The sequence below is a fragment of the Homalodisca vitripennis genome, unplaced genomic scaffold (assembly GCF_021130785.1).
Source record: "Homalodisca vitripennis isolate AUS2020 unplaced genomic scaffold, UT_GWSS_2.1 ScUCBcl_910;HRSCAF=3854, whole genome shotgun sequence".
In the NCBI taxonomy this organism is placed as follows: Eukaryota; Metazoa; Arthropoda; class Insecta; order Hemiptera; family Cicadellidae; genus Homalodisca; species Homalodisca vitripennis.
Genome location: NW_025777042.1, coordinates 163377 through 183331, shown reverse-complemented (window position 1 = coordinate 183331; position 19955 = coordinate 163377). Strand labels below are relative to the sequence as shown.

General features: G+C 32.6%; 1 protein-coding gene across 1 annotated transcript in view; it reads left to right on the top strand.

The window, feature by feature from the left end:
• The window catches only part of LOC124371086 (kynurenine/alpha-aminoadipate aminotransferase, mitochondrial-like), a 65366-nt gene that overhangs the window by 19877 nt on the left and 25534 nt on the right, over positions 1-19955 (top strand). The window contains exons 2-6 of the mRNA XM_046829398.1: positions 3256-3425; positions 4456-4618; positions 7942-8131; positions 9377-9493; positions 11898-12041. Coding sequence (XP_046685354.1) covers positions 3256-3425; positions 4456-4618; positions 7942-8131; positions 9377-9493; positions 11898-12041 — 784 coding nt within the window. The remainder of the gene's footprint in view (positions 1-3255; positions 3426-4455; positions 4619-7941; positions 8132-9376; positions 9494-11897; positions 12042-19955) is intronic.

The window sequence follows — 19955 nt, the reverse complement described above, 5'->3', positions numbered from 1 at the left end:
TCCAGTCAAGAATAAAAGTTAAAATGGTAATTTGATATAGTAACAACTTTTTTCATATAATTCTAAAATTACATACTCAAAACAAAGTGCACTTGTATCTATCTCGTATAAAGACTTGGTGTTAATAGGATCAAAATTTTCAGAGTTATGCATTTTCATAGTTGCAGTTTGGTTGAAAAGTACAAAAACCTGTACCTATTTTCATTATTACCGATACAAAAACTTAAAAGTTACTGATTGTAAATAATTTTCTCTACAGGTCTATACTCACAAATAAATAAGCTAAATTTTAAAGTAACCATAATTTTAGCTTCACCAGTTATTATGTGGTTAACATTCTAACTCGTTTATCTATACTTTTTTATCTAAAAGCAGAACAAATCTTTACCTACAATCTTTAACATCGTGTTAAGGTTTGTGAAAGTGTGAAACATATACAAATTCACATTACTAAACTACAAGAAAATTACTGTACAAATAGTGTGTCATAAAGTACATTATATATAATATATTAACATAACTGTGAAAAATGACAGGTATAATTTTTTTTACAAAACTAAAAAGTCAAAAACAACCTGGTACATTGTTGTTTACAACCTAGTAGATTGTTTTGCTTGCTTAATTCTTAAATTTCCATTGTCATAATTTTATTTTATTTAACTTTACAAAAAATTACTAGAAATAAGCATTGCGTTTCTTGCCAACTATAATTGTGTAGAAATTCACGATTACAGCACCTATTTGAATGTTTTTTTATAAGAGACCAATTAGAACCCTGAAAAAAAAAACCATTTATTTCCTAATTTTCAAATAAGACACACAAAAATTTAACTCACTAACTTGCACACTATATGAATACAGTTTACTTATAAGTAACTCATGAGATATTATGTCGAAGGCTTTAGGTCAATTATGGTTGCAAATGATATTGTTTTATATTCAAAATTATGAATAATATTACTAACTAAAGTTTCTACAGCTTTTTTAGTATTCAATCCTGGTAAAAACCCAAACTGCTCTTTACATAAGAGACCATTCAGCATGAAAAAGGATTGTAATTGGTTTTTAATACAGTATTCAAATATTTTGATAAAATAGGTATTAAAGACATGGGATGATAACTGGAAGGGTTTGTTTTATCAACCTTCTTATAAAGAGGAACCACTTTTGCTATTTTTAAACATTGACAAAATGTGCCTTCAATTAACATTCAATTAAATAGACAAGTTAGTAGTTCAGGTATGACACTGATAATCTGTTTGGTAATCTTATTCGAAAACCCATAGTAATCTTCACTACCAGATAGATTTAATTCAGAAACACACTTTAGGACATCTTCAACAACAATTATTTTGCTATATAACGTATTTCTTGGAGTACAACTATTTACATAATTATTTACTAAGTTAAGAGCTACACTTAAATCAGCAGGTACTTGTGTTTTATTCGTATAAATCGATAAATTTATAAAATATTCATTCAAAACATTAGAATCAATAGGAGACTCATTAGATTGTGATCCTGTGTTTGTTTTAGCTTTGATAATATTCCATGCGGCTTTACATTTATTTTAGACATATTAATGTAATCCTCATTTGCCAATAGCTTTTCTCCCTTAATCAAGGTTTTATAGTTTTCTAACTTCCTTGTACACAGATTTAGCCAACAATTCTCTTTTTGTACCTTTATTTTATTTTTAGATTGTCATAACAAACTAAAATAAAGCTTCTAAAATTCTTAAGTTTTCTTTTGGAATTTTTAACTATAACTTCATTTAAATAACATGTTTCTTCATATAAACGAGTCAATAAATTAATAAAATGCCTCCTCAACTATATATAAAAAACTGAAGCCTAGTCCAGTCTAATTTAAGAAGTAGTTCTTTAAAAATTTCTATCACCACTCTTGTAAATGTTGTTAGTTTTTAGAGGACATTGTATATTTGTTAAATTAGATTTATATATAGGACTAAGATGCCAGCATAGTCAGACAGGTGAGGTTCTATTACTCTACATTTAAGATTTCCTGTACTTATATTAGTGATAATGTTGCCTAAACATGTCTCTCCTCTTGTTTTTTTTCACGTTCAAGCCATACATATTGAGTGTGCGTAATAAATTAAGAAAGGACTCATTTTCAAATGATTTTTTAATTATATTTATGTTAAAATCTCCAGACAAAAGAACGGTTTCTTTGTGTTTTTGATAAAAATTGTAAAAGTGTTTCTAGTAAACAGAAGACATTGTTAACATCGGATTCAGGTGTACAATATAACAATAGGTATATTGTAATAGTTACAATTAGGGAATTTTCTTTTTTTAGTAAAATTGCTGAAGCTTCAAAAACAATAGAAGAAAATAGTATTCCAAACTAATTATCTGAAATTCTATCCCTACCCTGGCATATACACAGCTTCCTCCTCTTATAAGGAGAGGGTTTCTGCAATAACTACTGGCTAAAATAAAACCTAGTGGATGATATAAAAGTAATTCTTCTTCAACAAGCCAATTTTCATTACTTGTTATTATATCAATGGTTATATTAAGTTCGCTTATCCAAATATTTAACATATCTAGTTTATTTTAAATTGTTAATTCCAACCAGAAACTGAACATGATACTGGACTTCCTCAAATCTGATAAGATAAGAGGGGCCTGCCCTGCAGCAGGTAATAATAAATTGTAAAACAGGTTTGAGTTTGTAAGGAAAGTGGTTGTCTATCGAAGTCTATGTAAGTCAGAGTGTATCCTTACTTTTAACTCACACTGTATATCTATTAAAAGAACAATCCAGAGGCTTTTACTATAAGAAAAACAGAAAAAAAAATTAACTGTGTGGGATCGGCAGAACTTTCTTTGATGAAAATACAAAGCCCTTGGAATATGTAGCCTTCTTTTGAATAATGATCTGCTAGATCTTATTTGTAAAGAAGGTAATATGAATGGTAATGATAAACAAGAAAGCATGGTGCTATCTCTGATTCAAACAGTCGATTCCAAATGGGAGCTCTTTCTGTACTAAAACTCAGTAAGTTATAACTCTGCAGTACTCTGAACTGTAGAACTGCAGTATTAAAAATAATACTTATCAAGGATTTAAAGGCGATTGAGATTTTAATTATCAAGATTCAATGTTAATTTATAAAATGTTTTATTTTAATGAGAGTTTTATATACGGTCTAATATATATATATATATATATATATATATATATATATATATAAATTGTTTTGATTTATTATATGTTATGTTTCAGAACGAATAAAAAATTGCTTCAAACACTTGTAAGTCTTTGCCAAAAATGTAACGATTCTTCAACCCGAATGGCATCACATGACACTTCCCAACAGGGAAGGATTACTGACTACAACTATTTTTTCAACACTAAGGCCAGAAGAAGAATGCCTTCCATTCTAAGGGAGCTATGTAATTGCTTTATATAAGTAACTTTTAGTTTCTTGTTTATGAACAAAATATTATTTCTAGTTAGTGGTAAGATTATAGGAAGGAGGAACAGCTCACTCTGTAGACTGTTAATAAGTTTGTACTGTAAAAGGTGTTGATAAACTAGTTTAAAAAGAAATATCATCGTCTACAACTATTCTTTCAAAATTAAGGCAAAAAGAAGAATGCTTTGCATTCTAAGAGAGAATTGCTTCATATGTACTAACTTTTATTTTCTTGTTTCTTTACACAATGTTCTAGTCAGTGGTAAGATCATAAATTACTTGTCAGCCATACTGAATTTGCAACAGCTTTTTAACATTCTATTGAAAAATATTGCATTCTGAGTTAAACTTTTTTGTTTGAAAATGGTAAAACATGTTTCTTTTATAACTGTTGAAAAAGACTTCCTGAAACTGTCAGTGCTTCTTCGATTTGCAACAATAAGTTTAGTATTGATGTTTTAGTCTGTTACAAACACATTTGGAGTTATGGCAGACTTTGTCAAAAAGTTTACTTTAGTGCTTCACTAAAAAATACTGGAGTTAGGTCATATATCACTATTGCCATCTTAAATCTATCACCAGCAAGTATAACATCTTTATTTCGTTTTGCCCTTAATGGTAACACTGTATGTATATAATAACTAACATAATAAGGTTACTGAACATAATGTATTCTATTAACATTAAAATGGTATGGATCCATACATTTTATGGAAAGCTGTAGTCCATTAACACTTTGTTTTTGGACTGGATTCAAGATTCAAGATGCAAATGGCAGACCTCTATTCAGCCAGCTAAACAAAATGTAAAAAACTTAAAATAAGTGTTGTACAAAGTATTTGTAAATTAGTCTATCAAACTTCACCAAACGATATTTCAGGACAAAATAAGTAAGTCTGTGATATAAGTATAGTCTTATTTCACTTAGTTTTTTTGTCTTTCTTTCTGCATGTGTTCTTTTTAAAATTATATCTTTGAATTAAGCTATATAACTATGTATATTTCAGTGAAGAAACCCCTTCCTCCTCAAGGTATTACATTTGGTGTTGGGGTGCCTAATGTTCAAACTTTTCCATTTCAAGAAATTTCTGTGAAGTTGAAGAATGGTTCAAGCTACAAAATTGATGGAAAAGATCTCGAGGTAGCACTTCAGTATTTACCAAGTCTTGGGTAAGGCTATTATTTCAACATTTACTAATAATATTGCTTTTAAAAAATTGGGAGGAATATATAAGTAAACATTTCTTTAAGAGGGATATCCTCTCTTAATTAGGATAGAATGTAGTGTCTTTTGGTTTTAAGTTGCTTTGTTGTGCCCAAATTACAGACAATGAGTTGAGTAACTAAGTATCCATACTAAAATATTACAATGAAATACAAACATTTTCCATTGGCAGTTTTGATATATTTCTATGGTAAGTCATAGTTATTTATTTGGAAATTAGTAGTCATAGCCATTTGCTGCAATTGTATATTTTCCCAATAATGAAGAATTATTGGTTATGTAAAAAAATGCAAAGACACAAAGATAACAATTTTTGGTGAAAATTTCAAAATAGAGTATTGTAAGTGGAAACAAATAAGTCTTCATAAAAATAAGACAACTATAAAAATAGTTAAAAACAGAGATGTGAAAGAATGACCAAAAGTGAATGTTAGATTCATATGAGAGTTAGATATTTTCAAAAAACATGTATATTTTAGCAAAAACTACTACAGTGAGTAGGAATATCAAAAGTATCAAAGAAGGACAAATAATTTTTTGGCAAGATACAAATAAATTATGTGGCCAAATGTGCAAAAGAAATTTAGTCTTAAAAGTTTCAATGTTTCTCAAAACTAGCAAGAGGCATGAACAAGTCAATGAACAGATAGACACAGTGTTTTGCCGTCTGTTTCAGACCATCTTAAACTTTGCTTTTGCTTTTCCATCATTAAACAGGTTAGCACTGATTTGGAGGTTGTTAAACAATGATTGAAAGGCCATGGCCTTCAATTCAATCCTAGCAAATACTCTGTTTTGAAAGTTAGCAAATCGGCTTATCTTCTAGGGAAGTAACAGCCATAGATAAAGATAATTCTGTGTTACTTGCTAGTTAACAAAGAAGTTTAAAATACAAACATAGTTCTTAAACAACTAAGCAAAGAATACTCAAAGAGGTCACTTGTAGAGGCAAGCAATGCTGAGCGACATTTACACACCCGCCATAAGTGTACCTGAATTGGTTGGGCAAGATGATTAAATGGCTTGCTGAGATGATCTGCAGGGTGGTGAGATGTGGTAGTGGTGCTCAAGCAATCTACCAAATCAATGCATATCATCTGATAATTCACTGACTCTGCATGGTTCATCGGCTCCTGACAGTTCGCCGGCCATTGTTAGTTCACCAGCCCGAGTAATCCATTACCACTTAGCAGAAAGCAGGGAAGAATTAAAAGGAAAATGTTGATGTCAGTAAACAATTCTTTCTTTAGAGAACGCACAATCTCCCACACTGAACTAAAGGAAATTTCTCATTCTCTATACTATTCTTTTAAAAGAATAGTATAGAGAATCAGAAATTTAATATAAAATAATTTTTTTCAAACATCAGAATGTGGTTATTATTAATATTTATCGAACTCCAGACTTATTTTTCAATTCTTTTTCAGTATTTGAAAGTCTTCTTGAATAACTCAATAAAAATTACTATTATAGTATGACAATGTCGGGAGATTTTAATATGGATATCAGTAAACAAACAAAATGAAAGTTATTCTTCTCTTAATCTACTGAGATCATTTAACCTGTACTGCTTAAATAAAGAATGAACCAGACAAAACATCTTATGTGATGTAGTAGATTCCAACTTATCTGACCATTGTGATGTGTTGCCTTTGATTATTTTATTGAGGTAATAACCTATTTTTCTTATATTCTACATTCTATTAAAAACTTCAAATTTACCTCACGGGTAGAAGATCATCACAGTTACTCCTTAAGAAAAAAAATTACTTATGTATACCTACACATAGGTTTGCATCCTTTAAAAAGAAACCTACATTTATAAGAATAAAATATTTTAATAGACTTCCAAAGAATTAAAAAATACTATTACTAATACTGTTAAATATTATAAAAAAGTTTAAAAGAATATTTGTTATCCAAGCCTCTTTGTTTGACAAATGAGATTTTTTATTAAAACTCCATTAGTTCATGATTGGTGACTAAAAATAAAAATGTCAACACTGAGCTCAGTTATTTTGTATGTATTATATAATTTAAGTTTTTATGATGTAATTTGTGCCTTGTTATTGCAATTATGCTATTCACTGAATCTATGAGTACAACCTGATGAATAAAGAGTGTTTTAATCTGAATACTATGATAATTTATGTGAAAAAATTAAAATAAAATCTACAGAAAGAAAAGAACATATAAAATGGTTTACACAGGATCTTAAAAATATAAGAGATTTTGTAATGATTTTATATGATTATATTAAGCATAGTAAAGAGGAGTAAGATAACATTAAATATAGAAATTTGTATGTGAAAGTAAAGCATAATTATACATACAATGTTAGCCAGGGTAAGAAAATAGAAGTTGAATATAATATAATTGTATTAATAAATTAGGATTATGTGTAGTAATATAAAGTTTTATACTTTAGTAACAGTATTCAATGTATTCTATGAGTATTTGTGAGGTGTGAATGAGTCATTGTTTAGTTAGACAGACAAGAGGCCAAGCTGAACCGATTAAAACATAGGAGCATTTTAACAAGGAAATCCCATGTAAAGGTGGACTCCACAATTTGGGTAAACCCAGTGTGTAAAACCGATCACAGCGCCTATTAAAGATTGATGTGACCGAACTAACCTACGTGTAGGTCAGCGATTCCGACCTGTGGCTTCCAGAACATAATTTTGTGAAACTAATATTTAAATGATGCTTTCTATGGAAACTATAACGTGGCTATGGCAGAAAGTCTGGAAATGTGGCAAATTGGAAGTCACAAGTAAAGTGGAGACTAAAGATTGAAAAAAATGAATGTTTTAAATATCGAAATGAAAGCCACGCACAAACTCATGGTTAATAACAGAATAAATATAAATAAAACATGGGGTGAGGAATAAAAGAACGCGAAAGTAAAGGTACTATTTAGGAAATGAATAATAGGAGCTGCTACAAATGGTGTTGATCGTATTCAATTAATCCAACCCCTAATGTAGTCCTGGCTCTCGTGACTTATTACACTTACTATTCATATAGCTGCTGCCTCAAACGATGATTTCTGTAAGCGAATGAAATGAGAGGCTCATGTTTACCAAGAACTCTAAACCAAATTTTGCCCTAGTATTAGTGCTTATTGTGTCATGTTATTAAAAAATATATGTCATTAACATAGAAGTAGCTCAAATACAAAGAATACAACAATTTATTACATAAATGTAATATAAATTTAATATTCAAATATTTACCGAGAGATCTCATAGTGGTATTTTTGCAGCTACCCTCCTCTCTTGAAGCAACTCCAGGACTTGCAGGACAAGATCCATGGACCGCAGGACTGGACCAAGCAAAGCCTGATGGTCACCTCTGGCTCTTCTGAGGCAATGGCTGCAGTCTTCGACATGATACTGACGCATGGCGATCCCATCATCATCGCTATCCCACTCTACAGTGGTGTGGCTGAAATGGTAAGTCGACAAGATTAGTCATGTTCATGTATGTAAGTCACAAAATATTCTACAATGGTTTTTGCTGTATTATATTACGAGTAAAACATTGTTTAACTTAATATTTGTCATCAATATTATCGTCTATATTCATCATTAAGCAAAATAGATGTTGTCAAAATTTATAATATATAAATATACATTGAATTATGTATTATGTCATAATTATTTACAATGTAAAATTAGAGATCTTAATAAAAACATATGCAATACCCTTACCTACAATAACAATTTATAATGACAAGCCGTAGACAGAAAAACAGCTAAACAACAAAAATGCAACAACCTATAATAAACATTAAACAAATAAATATAACATTAAAATAAAAAATAAGACACATAACAGGATAAAATAACACGAAAGGTTAATAAAATAAAGAAGATAGATGCATTAAACTTAGTTTAAATCAACAAGTTCATAACTTAATTTATAAGAGAAAATAAATAGATAATTGTAATAGATAACAAGTATTTAAATAAATAAATCAACACAATAAACAACAAAAATACTTAAAACTAACAAAGAAACAAGTCTGACACAGGTACATGTAAAAATTAGTGTATACTGTAAAAAGGATTTAAAACCAACCACATATAAACTTTCTCTTTAAGCTCTTAAAGTTGAGTTCTTTTATTCTCACAGGAAATCAATGTAAACATCATGTTGTAACATATACATTTTTCAAAGAGGGTGAGGTTTTCTGTGGGATTTAACACAAAAGTTTGTAACCGGTCGCCATTTTAGACTGTGAAAATTTTTTTTCAATTATAGATCTTCACAAGTATAGTGTATGTTCAAAATTTCAACTTCTATTGGTTACCTAAAAAACACTATAATGTAAAAAAAAACATATAGACAGAATGATGTAACTACTAAGAGACAGTAAATTCTGATTATGATTCTTGACTTTAAAAAGCTCACAATCACAAACGGCAGAAAAAATAGTTAATTTTATTACAGTGATCAAAATATATTTTTAATTTTATTAAACCGGTTGAGTTTGTATTGTTAAAGAAGGGAGTATAGAGCAACATTTAGCCATCATACAACATACTAAAGTGTACTTTGTTAAATGTATCATTTGATTTTTCATGTATCATCAATTTATTCATATAGTAGCTATTGACAGATGCAAGGAGAATTCTAGATAAGATCACAGTATACCTAGTACAGTGTTTTATAATGCAATATGTCTGTTGTTATAGTTAAGGCCATATAATCCACAGTATATTGGCTTGGAACAAGACAAAGACGGAGTTCAACCACATCAACTCCGTCGTCTGCTAGAGGAGAGAGTCCAAGAAGACAAACCTCTACCTAAGGTATTATATTAATAGTGTGTATATAACAACTTATGAATCCTATTATAAAAACATGATTAAAAAATGTTTCTGCATGGAGAAATAAATACAAGGTCAAAAATAAAAGTAAAAAAACTTTTCAGATAAAAGCTTATTTATCCATCAGTATGTTTTAATAAGTGGCCTTCTTCAAACTGTGGCCCTTGGTACTTCACACTATTAGTCCAGTGCTTCTGGTACTGTTAAAAAGTTTGGATGGCCTTTTTTGGTGTGTCACTTGAGTCGTTGTGTAGTGCAAAGTATAATTTTTCTCATAAATTAAAAGGAATGGTGGTAAGAAAATATATATTTCATTAATAAACACAAACAGCGGTAATATCATAACTAAACAAGATATTGGTCAGTTGCTTCATTGATCTGACCCATTTATCTGACAGAAAAAGGTCCACTAAAGTACATCCATTTTTTAAATCATATCATTCCTCAGTCTCAGTAAAACCCTATTGGACACCTTTTTAATTTTCTGTATAGTTTTAATTCGAGAATCACCGCGATTTTGGACTATATCATGCAATATAACACTGATTTAAGTATTCTGTTACACTTGTTAAAATCTCGTTAAAAATGTGAGTAAATTTGTGATTATGTTTCCTACCCACTCATGTACCTCATGAGTTCAGAGAAGATCCCAATACAAATCCTAAAACATGAAATATAAAATATTTTAAACTTTTATTCTTGGGCTACATATAAATACTTCACATGGGACAAACAAACCTAACTTTTGACTATCTGATAACTACCCTCCCCTATCACCACCTCATTTTTAGAAATTTTGCTAGGGTTTACAAAAAACTCTTAGGGCTCCCCATATGAAGAGCTGTATGGAGATATATGAAACATAATTTGGAAGTGCATAATACATACTACTACTTTATTTTTTCATTCCAAATTATCTTATTGTCTTTGAACCACCTGAAAAATCTAAAAAATTATTAAATTTCATATTTTTATGTTAAAAATTTAAATAAAGTATACCAGATATGTCAAATACCATACATAACTTTGATCATGTAATACATAAAGAGAAAATTTGTAAATTAAAAATTTTATACTTCAAAAATTTCCCTAGCCTTACTATTTTTTTGTGTAGATGGATAAATCCATTTTGCAGAAATCGCCAGTTTTATAACAACAATAAAGTAAAGCTATCTTACTTTTATAGGTTTTTATTACTTACAAAGAGGAGCGACTAGATGTAGCCTAGGGCAGAGTTTTGGATTGTGCCTCCCAAAAGTATTAAAATAGGACTTTTGTCACAAACTCTACATTTCAAAATAAATAAAAACAATTTATCTGAAACTCATGCTTAATATTCTACAGCATCATGTCATTCTCAATGAATGTTCTCTTATCATACAGACAGGAGCATCCTTTAATTAAAGATGAAGAATGACAGAATTAATATAATATTCTGTCCTTTATATCAATTAAGTTGAGGAGATCTATGTAAAGATAACAAAATGACATACAAAGTTCAATTCAACTCTTTGTAAACTATAAAAAATAGAATTATTCACGAGGTCAATCCTTTTAAAAATAAGATAATATATTGGATTAGATATGTCTATAAACATTCTATGCTTATTAAACAACCAAAATAATGAAGCCAAACAAATTCTAGTTTACTTAGGTTCTCTTTCCCATACAATAAACCACCAAAATTAAAAAAGAGAAAATAAACTTTTTAGATCTAACTTTTTCAAAACAAAAAGGGGAAACACACATTAACAGAAACACATCAACACACATTGCCAGAAAGTCTTTGCAAACTGATTAATTATCCCTCAAAATTTCAGCCTGTGTTTCATTCAAGCTATGTATCAGGCTTATGAATGTTTCTATGAAAGAAGAAAATTTAAATGAAGAAAAACAAATAATAAAATACTAGACAAAAAATTGATACAATCATAAAATAATTGGTACATTGATTGATAAATAGAAAAATTAAAACCAAAGTAACAAAGGATCATAATTTGAAAAAGGAAACACAATATATTTGTGTTTCATACAACCCAGAACTACATAAACCAATCTGAAATACAACTAGTTATGGTATAAAACACATAAATACAACAAAAAACTTCTAACTTAGATCAATATGAAAAGCAAACATTTAGCTAGTATAGGTAATATATGATTTGTGTGTAGCATCAGTTTTTTTTTTGTAAATTCTTAATTCCTACACCATTTAAAAATATTATACACTACTTGTAAATTAGAAACATTTTCCTCTGCATTTAAATTTTGTTTTCTTCCTGTAACTTTTAAAGTATATTTTGCTAAAGTACAGTAATTTAGGATGAGTTAAGAATTAATTAACTATATTGTATTTTGTAACTATAATTACTGTTTTATGTTACAGTTAATGTATATCAATCCAACAGCCTGTAATCCAACTGGCAGGAATCTTTCTCTTCAGCGCAGAAAAGAACTTTACAAAATAGCGAGTGAATACAATTTCTTGATACTTGAAGACGACCCTTATTATTTCTTAAGTTTAATGGAGGTAAGATTTTTATTTACATTTTTATTAATAAATAAGCAAAATAATAATATGAAACTCAATTTATATAATGTAGAGCAAATATAATAGTTTTGATAAGAATTTATATTGTTATTAAATTGTAATACAATTTTGTAGAAGTAAAAAAATGTCTTCAATACTTGTGAGACCACTTCCATCAAGTATACAATGAACAAAGCGTATTATAATGTATAACATTTCATCCATAATCAAACTGTAGCTGTAGTCATCTGACTGTAGCTTCCTCAGAAACTAGAAAATTGTAGAGGCTCTTTTCTTTATTCATCAGCTACATAATATATCACTACCTTGAATAAATTTTTATTAAACACATGATTTCTCTATCAAGGTTTAGTGTGTTTAACAGAATATATTTTTTTACATACAAAATTACATGTTGCCTGTGGTTCTGCACACAATTTTCAGAAACAAAGTGATTCTCTACTTAGTAAAAGCACTTATGGTGTAATTTGATGGAGCCTTATGATATTTTCAAAATGTAAGTAGGCATGCATCATGTACTTATTATTTCCCTGTTCATGTTTAGGAGGAAGATCAGAGGTTAAGCGAAATTGTGATTGACTTATATTACATTTTAAGTGTGCGGGAGCACTTCTTGTTCTAATACACTCTATTTCTGATGCCACAGCTGAGTTTGACTAGACATCCCGATCAAGAAAATATGTACATAAGTAGGTCTCGGAAATCTACTTAGATTACCAGGTGGCAGACCTGGTCTGCAGAAGAATGACATGTGTGTTACTTGTGCCTCTTTTTAAAGTCGTAACATCGTTATACAAACTTGTTGTTGTACAAACTTTGTTGACCAAATTGTTTTATTGACTTGCATGGGGCCACTGCAATCGTCCGGTGGTATCAGACAACTGTAAGTAGCTGAATGTGGGAATCACTAACAAAGCTGAACGAACACGCTGGCAGTGGTGGAAGACGCGGCTTGAACATTCTCGTCTGCAGCGCAGGTGCTGTGCGCCGTTGCCAACCCAAGCGGCTGCGGCTAGAACTTGTCCCTACTCGCATCGTGACTAACCGCTGTACGCTCTGACCGCCTTGGCTCTACCTACCCGCTGCGAGTGATATCAGCTGCGCCTTCAGTTTCTTCGCTGCAATCTATCTGCTTGCCCGCCTCGCAGCTTGCAGAACTGTCTTCGCCGGCGTCGCTTCAAAACTAAAACTGTATTTCAATTTCTGTATATAGGACTGTTCTAAAAAAAGATGGTGTTGACGCGTGGTATGTCAAACGTTGCAATAAATGTGATTGAGGAAATGTTTACTAACTCAGAGAATCTTGACAGTGACACAGAAACTTTAGTTACAAGCATTTGTGTTAATTTAAAAAAACTAGAGGCTAACAATCCTCATATCAATGTTTCTGACTTTGAGTCGGACATATTCAATTTACTCAAGCTTTTGGACAAAGCTCTGACTACCACAAAAACATTTGAGGACGTTATTGAAAATTTAAAGTGTGACATTTTAACTCTTGAAACCAGACTGGAGCGTGAGAAACAACGAAGACACTCTGACCTAAATGCATCATACAGCGAATTAGACATTGTCCGAGAAGAAAAAGACGTTATAATTAAGGAGAATAATGTTGTCTCTTCTAGCTTTTAAAAGTTAGGGATGATTTTAAAAAAATGTCTGATGAATGTTTATCTTTAAAAAACGTTGTTAATGAGAAGGATATAATCATAGCTAAGTTAAGTACAGATTTAGAAACTAGTGATAAGCAGAAACTAGAGCTATCAAATCGTGTAAATGAATTGAAGTCGTCAATTAAGGCGGTAGAAGAAAAATCTTGGCTCAATAATAGATGGGTTGATGACAAAATTCTAGATTCTTACTTTGAAACGTTTAATAGTAAGGATAGTAAAAATACAAGTAAGGTAATTTTCATTGGCCCCTCTGTATCTCAAATGGTAAAGCATGGTAGTGATACTGATGTAAATGTTCTTTTAGGTAACTTAGAATTGTTTAAGTCTGACTATGCGTTCTTATGCATCAGCGATAGTGTAGCGGCACTAAAGGCGGATACTGGCTCTCACTGGAGTTTATTGTTTGTTGATGTTTGTGGGCAGTCAGTATACCACCTTGATTAAATTAAAGGCGCTAATATGGATGCTGCTAAGCTAGTAACTAGTAAACTTGGATTCACGAAGGATAGCCTCTGTGAGTTGAGTTGTGCTCAACAAAATAACAGCTACGAATGTGGTCTAAGTGTGCTGGTTAATGCTAAATTTATAAAAGAGGGTTTTTGCAATATTCATAAAAATGGTCTTACTTTTTGTGATTGGTATTCACTGTTTAAGGACGGGAATCAAAGCACTGTGTCTGTTGACAAGTGTGTCTTGACTGTGACAGACACAACTGTAGGAGATCCGATTGATTTGGCAGCCACTGTTGCAACTGTTGCCATTAAGATGGCCTCTAATTCTGATACCAATGTAGATTTAGTCAGACCGAGGGATGTTTCTAATGAATGGAAAACTGTAAAATTCAATAAAAAACAACGTGGTTTTAAGGTTAATAAAACTGTAAATTCTTTGACAGATGGTGCTACTGTGAAATGTATAAATCGTTTTGAGTCCCTTGCTGAGGGGGATAATAGTGTAAATTACACAACAGTATGCAATGCATCAGGGAAATGGTATCAGAAGTCAGTAAACAAACCTAAATTGGCAGTTAAGTTAACTAAGAATAGTAACTTTAAAGGAGGTAAAGAAACCTTTGCTCGTGGAAATGTTTCCTTGCCAAGAGAAAAGGTTTCTAGTGGCAAAGTCAGTGCTGAGTCTAGAGAGGAATTAAATTTAACATATCAGGAAAAGACCATGTCCAATGTTTTGCTGATCGGTGATTCTCTTTTACGTTATTCGGGGAAAAAATGTGAAGAGAGAGGGGCTATTGTGGATATAAATCCAGGGGCTAGAATATCTCACATCAGAGATAAGATCAGTAAGTATAAATCAGCACAACCTGAGATAATATACATTTTTGTTGGAACTAATAACCTAGTTCGCGGATACAACGGTGGCCCTGGATACAATGGGGGCTGTGGCAAGAGAGCGGTGCTCCACGCATTCGCGGACCTGTTGAGTACTGCCAAAAGAACTTTTCCTAATGCTACTGTTATTTTAAATAGTATTATTACAAGGAGGGATATCAAAAAGCAAGCACTTTTCCACTTAAATGAACAGTTAATGCTCATGTGCAATAACTTCAATGTTGAGTTTCTCAACAACAGCGATGTTATCCGAAAACTATCATCTTTCCCGTGACGGGAGACACCTCAATCGAAACGGGAATAATCGTATGGGGGAGTTGATTTTTCAGTCACTGAAAATAGTCTATGAGGCCTGTCACGCCCGGTGTGGAAGTGAGATTGCTCCGGATGTCATCTGTCCCAGTCCTCAGGTGTCTCCTGTTAATGATTGTGCCCCGGTGAGTATAATCCAGTCGGGAAACGAGATCGAACGACTGCCACTTGTTGTAGAGTAGCGCATGTAAATTTTAGATCGCTTAACACAGGTTTTGCAGAGTTGTGTTCGGTTGTTGATGATTTTCAATTTGACTTGTTGGGGGTCTCTGAGTCATGGCTATCCGCTGATGTTCCCTCGTATGTGTTCGATGTGCCGGGCTACACACTTCATCGTTGCGATAGGCCGTCTCTGATGGGTCGTGGAGGAGGTGTAGTTCTGTATGTAAGGTGCATTATTAAGTTTACTCCTGTTAGACTTCTCAACGTGGATACTGACATTGAATATATATGTGGCTTGGTTTGTCTGAAGGGTCAGAAGCTATGTGACTGTATTGCATATAGACCACCAGCTGCGCCATATTCTTGCATAAGTTCTTTGATTCATGCTTTGTTTATTGACATGTCACCCGAGGTAGACTCAGTGATTTTGTTGGGTGACTTGAATGTGAATTTCCTGGACAGGAGAAGAGCAGATGTGAAATATCTCGAAAAAATTATTCAATCTTTGGGTCTCGTCCAAATAGTTAGGGAACCCACTCGCATCACTGAGAGTACATCGTCTCGTCATAATTGTAGATAAGAATTTTAATCCAGATGTAGGAATAGTCGACACCTCCAATATCTTGGAGCACAATGGTAAACGTATCACCGACCACAAGCTGATATACTGTGACGTGTTATGTGAGAAACCGAAATCCAAGGCTAAGTTCATATCATATCGCAATTTTAGAGATTTTGATTATGAGAAGTTTATTGAGATTGCCTCTAGTTTTTGTTGGGAAGACATAATAACCCTGGAAGACGTAGATGACATCACTAATAATTTAACTTCAAATATTATTCAAATCTTTGACGTGTGTGCCCCTATGGTGCGAAAGAGAATAACCAGGAAAAAAGCTCCTTGGAGGGACTCCAACCTGATTGACCTTACACAAAAGAAGAATAGGTGTAAAAATGTCTATCTTTCCCTAAAAACCCAAGAATCGAGACTCGAATACTGTAAGGCTCGTAACGCACTCAATGTGGCTGTAAGATTGGCGAAAAAGAAGTTTTTCGCCGATAATTTAAACATAAAAAACACAAAGAAGTTTTGGGCTACGTTGCGGGCTGGTGGAATTCTGAATGCAAATGAAGAAAAACCTCATCAATTTTCACCTAAAGAGCTGAATGACTATTTTTCAACCATGGGTTGTGGACGAAACATAAGCATGGATAAACTGAGTTTCTTTAGCCAAAATATGTGTGCAGGTGTAAATTCCCCTTTCACCTTTATGCGCTTGTCTGAGCAAAAGGTGAGGGAGCTTATGAACACCATTTTAAGTACTGCTTTTGGCGTGGACGGAATATCCATCGCTATGGTCAGAGGCTTAAGCCCTTTTTGTATTGGAGCAATCACCCATCTAATCAATGTGTCTCTAACTACTGGGAAATTTCCTTCCTGCTGGAAGGAGAGTGTAGTGATCCCTCTTCCGAAAACTAACAATCCTACTTCGATTTCTCAGTTTCGACCAATATCGATCCTCCCGGTCGTCTCTAAAATACTGGAGAGGGTTGTGTCAGAGCAGATGGTCAGCTACTTGGAATCTGAGGATTTACTGCCTGAAGCACAATCAGGTTTTAGACAGGGTTTTAGCACCTGCTCCGCTCTTCTCAATGTCACTGATGACCTGCTTTCTGCTAGGGATAGGGGTTTTCAGAGCTTGATTACGGGATTAGACTTTTCGCAAGCTTTCGATTCGGTTAATTTCGATTTGTTATTAGCTAAGCTTAAATTCTATCATTTTGACGAAAATTCAGTCCGATGGTTCTCGTCGTATTTATTGGGGAGAACCCAGCAAACAAAAGTTGATGGTCGGCTGTCTCCTGCGTTGCCCCGTTTTGTTGGTGTCCCGCAAGGTAGTTGCCTGGGGCCAATACTCTTTCTTGTATACACTGCAGACTTGAAAGACCAGCTGGAGTTCTGCTCTCTTCATTGTTATGCAGATGACTCACAGCTATTATTGTCTTACAATCCTTTGGAGAGAGCAGAGGCTGTAAGGAAGATAAATTCAGATTTGGATAGGGTAAAGTCGTGGTCGGATGATCATGGGTTTCTGCTTAACTCGGATAAATGTGCTGTTTTGCAGGTGGGATCATCTCTGAACTGTCAGCCACATGGTTGCATTAGTCAGTTAGTCACTTTGGATGGCAAACCTTTAGTTATGAACAGTTCTCTAAAAATCCTTGGAGTTACTTTGGATTCCAATCTTGATTTTGCGAACCATGTAAAATCCATATGTAACAGCGTTGTGACCAAACTGAAAACCCTTTATAGATGTGTAAAAGTACTGCCTGTGTCTTCTAAGCTAGAAATTGTCCGCTCAATAATTTTTCCCACTATATATTACGCTCTTCCATCTTTTGCTCGTTATTTGTCTCAGGAGTATGTCACGGTTCTTACTAGATTGCAAAACAGAGCTCTGAGATTTGTTTATAATCTCAAGAAATTTGATCACATCAGTGAATTTAGATTAAGCTCTAAGATACTATCAATTGGAAATTGCTGTGACTTACAGACTGCCCAACTAATCCACAGGGTTCTTCAGACTGGCAAACCTAAATATCTCAGGAAAAAACTTATTTTTAGACATGAAATAAATTCTCGCAGTACTCGGCAGGACAGCCTACTTCATTTGCCTAGGGTCCGCCTAGAAATTGGCAAGAAAGGTTTTAGCTACTTTGGACCTGAAATATATAATGCTTTGCCCCCTGCTTTAAAGACCCTTAGTTATAGTACATTTAAAAATCATGTTAAAGAGATTTTTATATAATTTTTATAAGTTAGAATAATTATGTAATTTTATATCATTTAGAATAACTATTATTACCTTTAATTTATGTAATAATTACCTGTAAGTTATGACAAAAGTTGTCTTGTAAACCAGAGTCTTACTTTGAAGAACGCTTGCTAAATAAAGACGTTATTATTATTATTATTATTATTAAAAAGTGTCAATTTCTGGATGTTTAAATTCACTTCCAGTCTAATGTATTTATGGTGCCACAGTTGAATTTGCCTTATTGCCCTGATCAAGAAAATATATACATATGGAGGTTTCAGAAACCTACTTTGATCAAAAAGCATTATCTTTGATTCTGGTCAAAGATAATTCCAATGCCATAATATAATTGACCTTATTGTCCTGATGAAGAAAATATATATACATACGTAGGGCTGAAAAGCCTATTTCGGTCAAAAGTGTGTACTTCTGATTATTTAAATCTTAGTCATTTAATTTTGGTCTGAGATATTTCCAGTACCAAGATTGAATTTGCCTTGTTGTCTCGATGAAGAATATATATACATATCAGCAAAAGACTAAAAGTCCTGATTATGATTGTAGGAAGAAATCTACCACTAACTTTACTGAAGAGCAAAAACTAAAGATAGTTAATACGGTTTACATTGGTAGACCCAAAATGAGTTAATTATAAAAATAGTACAAAACTAGGATATACGTACCGTAAACCGGGGGCTACTTTGCGCCTCAGGTGGTTACTTTACCCCAGTGACGAAAATAGTTACCTCACAACCTGGTGGAAATTCAATGAACTGGCAGCCCGTTGTTTCTAGCTTAACCAGTAGGTAGCACCACTAGCAATGCCAAATATCATTTTCAGACCATTCTGCCATATTGGAGTTGATTTATGTGTTTGGAAAAGTTGTACCAACATTTGCTGTGATTTTACTTTGATAAAAAGTGGTGTTTTCAACACGTTTTCACACATGAAAAGGTAAGCCAAAGTGTTTATTTATGTAGGATAACTATTTGTAAACAAAATTACATCGCAAAACGCTTCCTACCAAGTGTGTTTTCTAACTTAAATTTTTTTAGTTTCCTAGGTTATGTTTCTGCTGAAAATGGGGTAACTTTGCCCCACAAACAAGAGTGGGGCAAAGTTACCCCATACTAAGATCTCACTTGTTTTCAGCAATGTTTAGCTTGTTTTTTTAGGATATGATAAAAATGTATATGTGCATATCTGTTACAAGTCTCTGTGTAATTATCAAGGTAAGTTTTAAAAATATTTATCCCTCTGCTTACTATATTAGAGCTTGTTTTTTTCAGATGGTTTGAGCTTACAAACGCAAACTTGGTGCTCTACGCTATGCAGATTATTCACCAGAGCAGTTAGAGGAATGCTTGCAAGCAATAAGGGATGGTTTATACAGCCATCGTCGAGCTGCAGAACACTTCAATATACCAAGACGAACAATTTTAAACAAACTTAAACAGAAACATACCAAACAAGTAAGGAAACCCATAATATTTTCAAGGGATGAAGAGGAATCCTTTGTGTCATACATTGAAACATTGAGTGATTTTGGCTTTCTGATAACTACGGAAGATCTCAGGTAT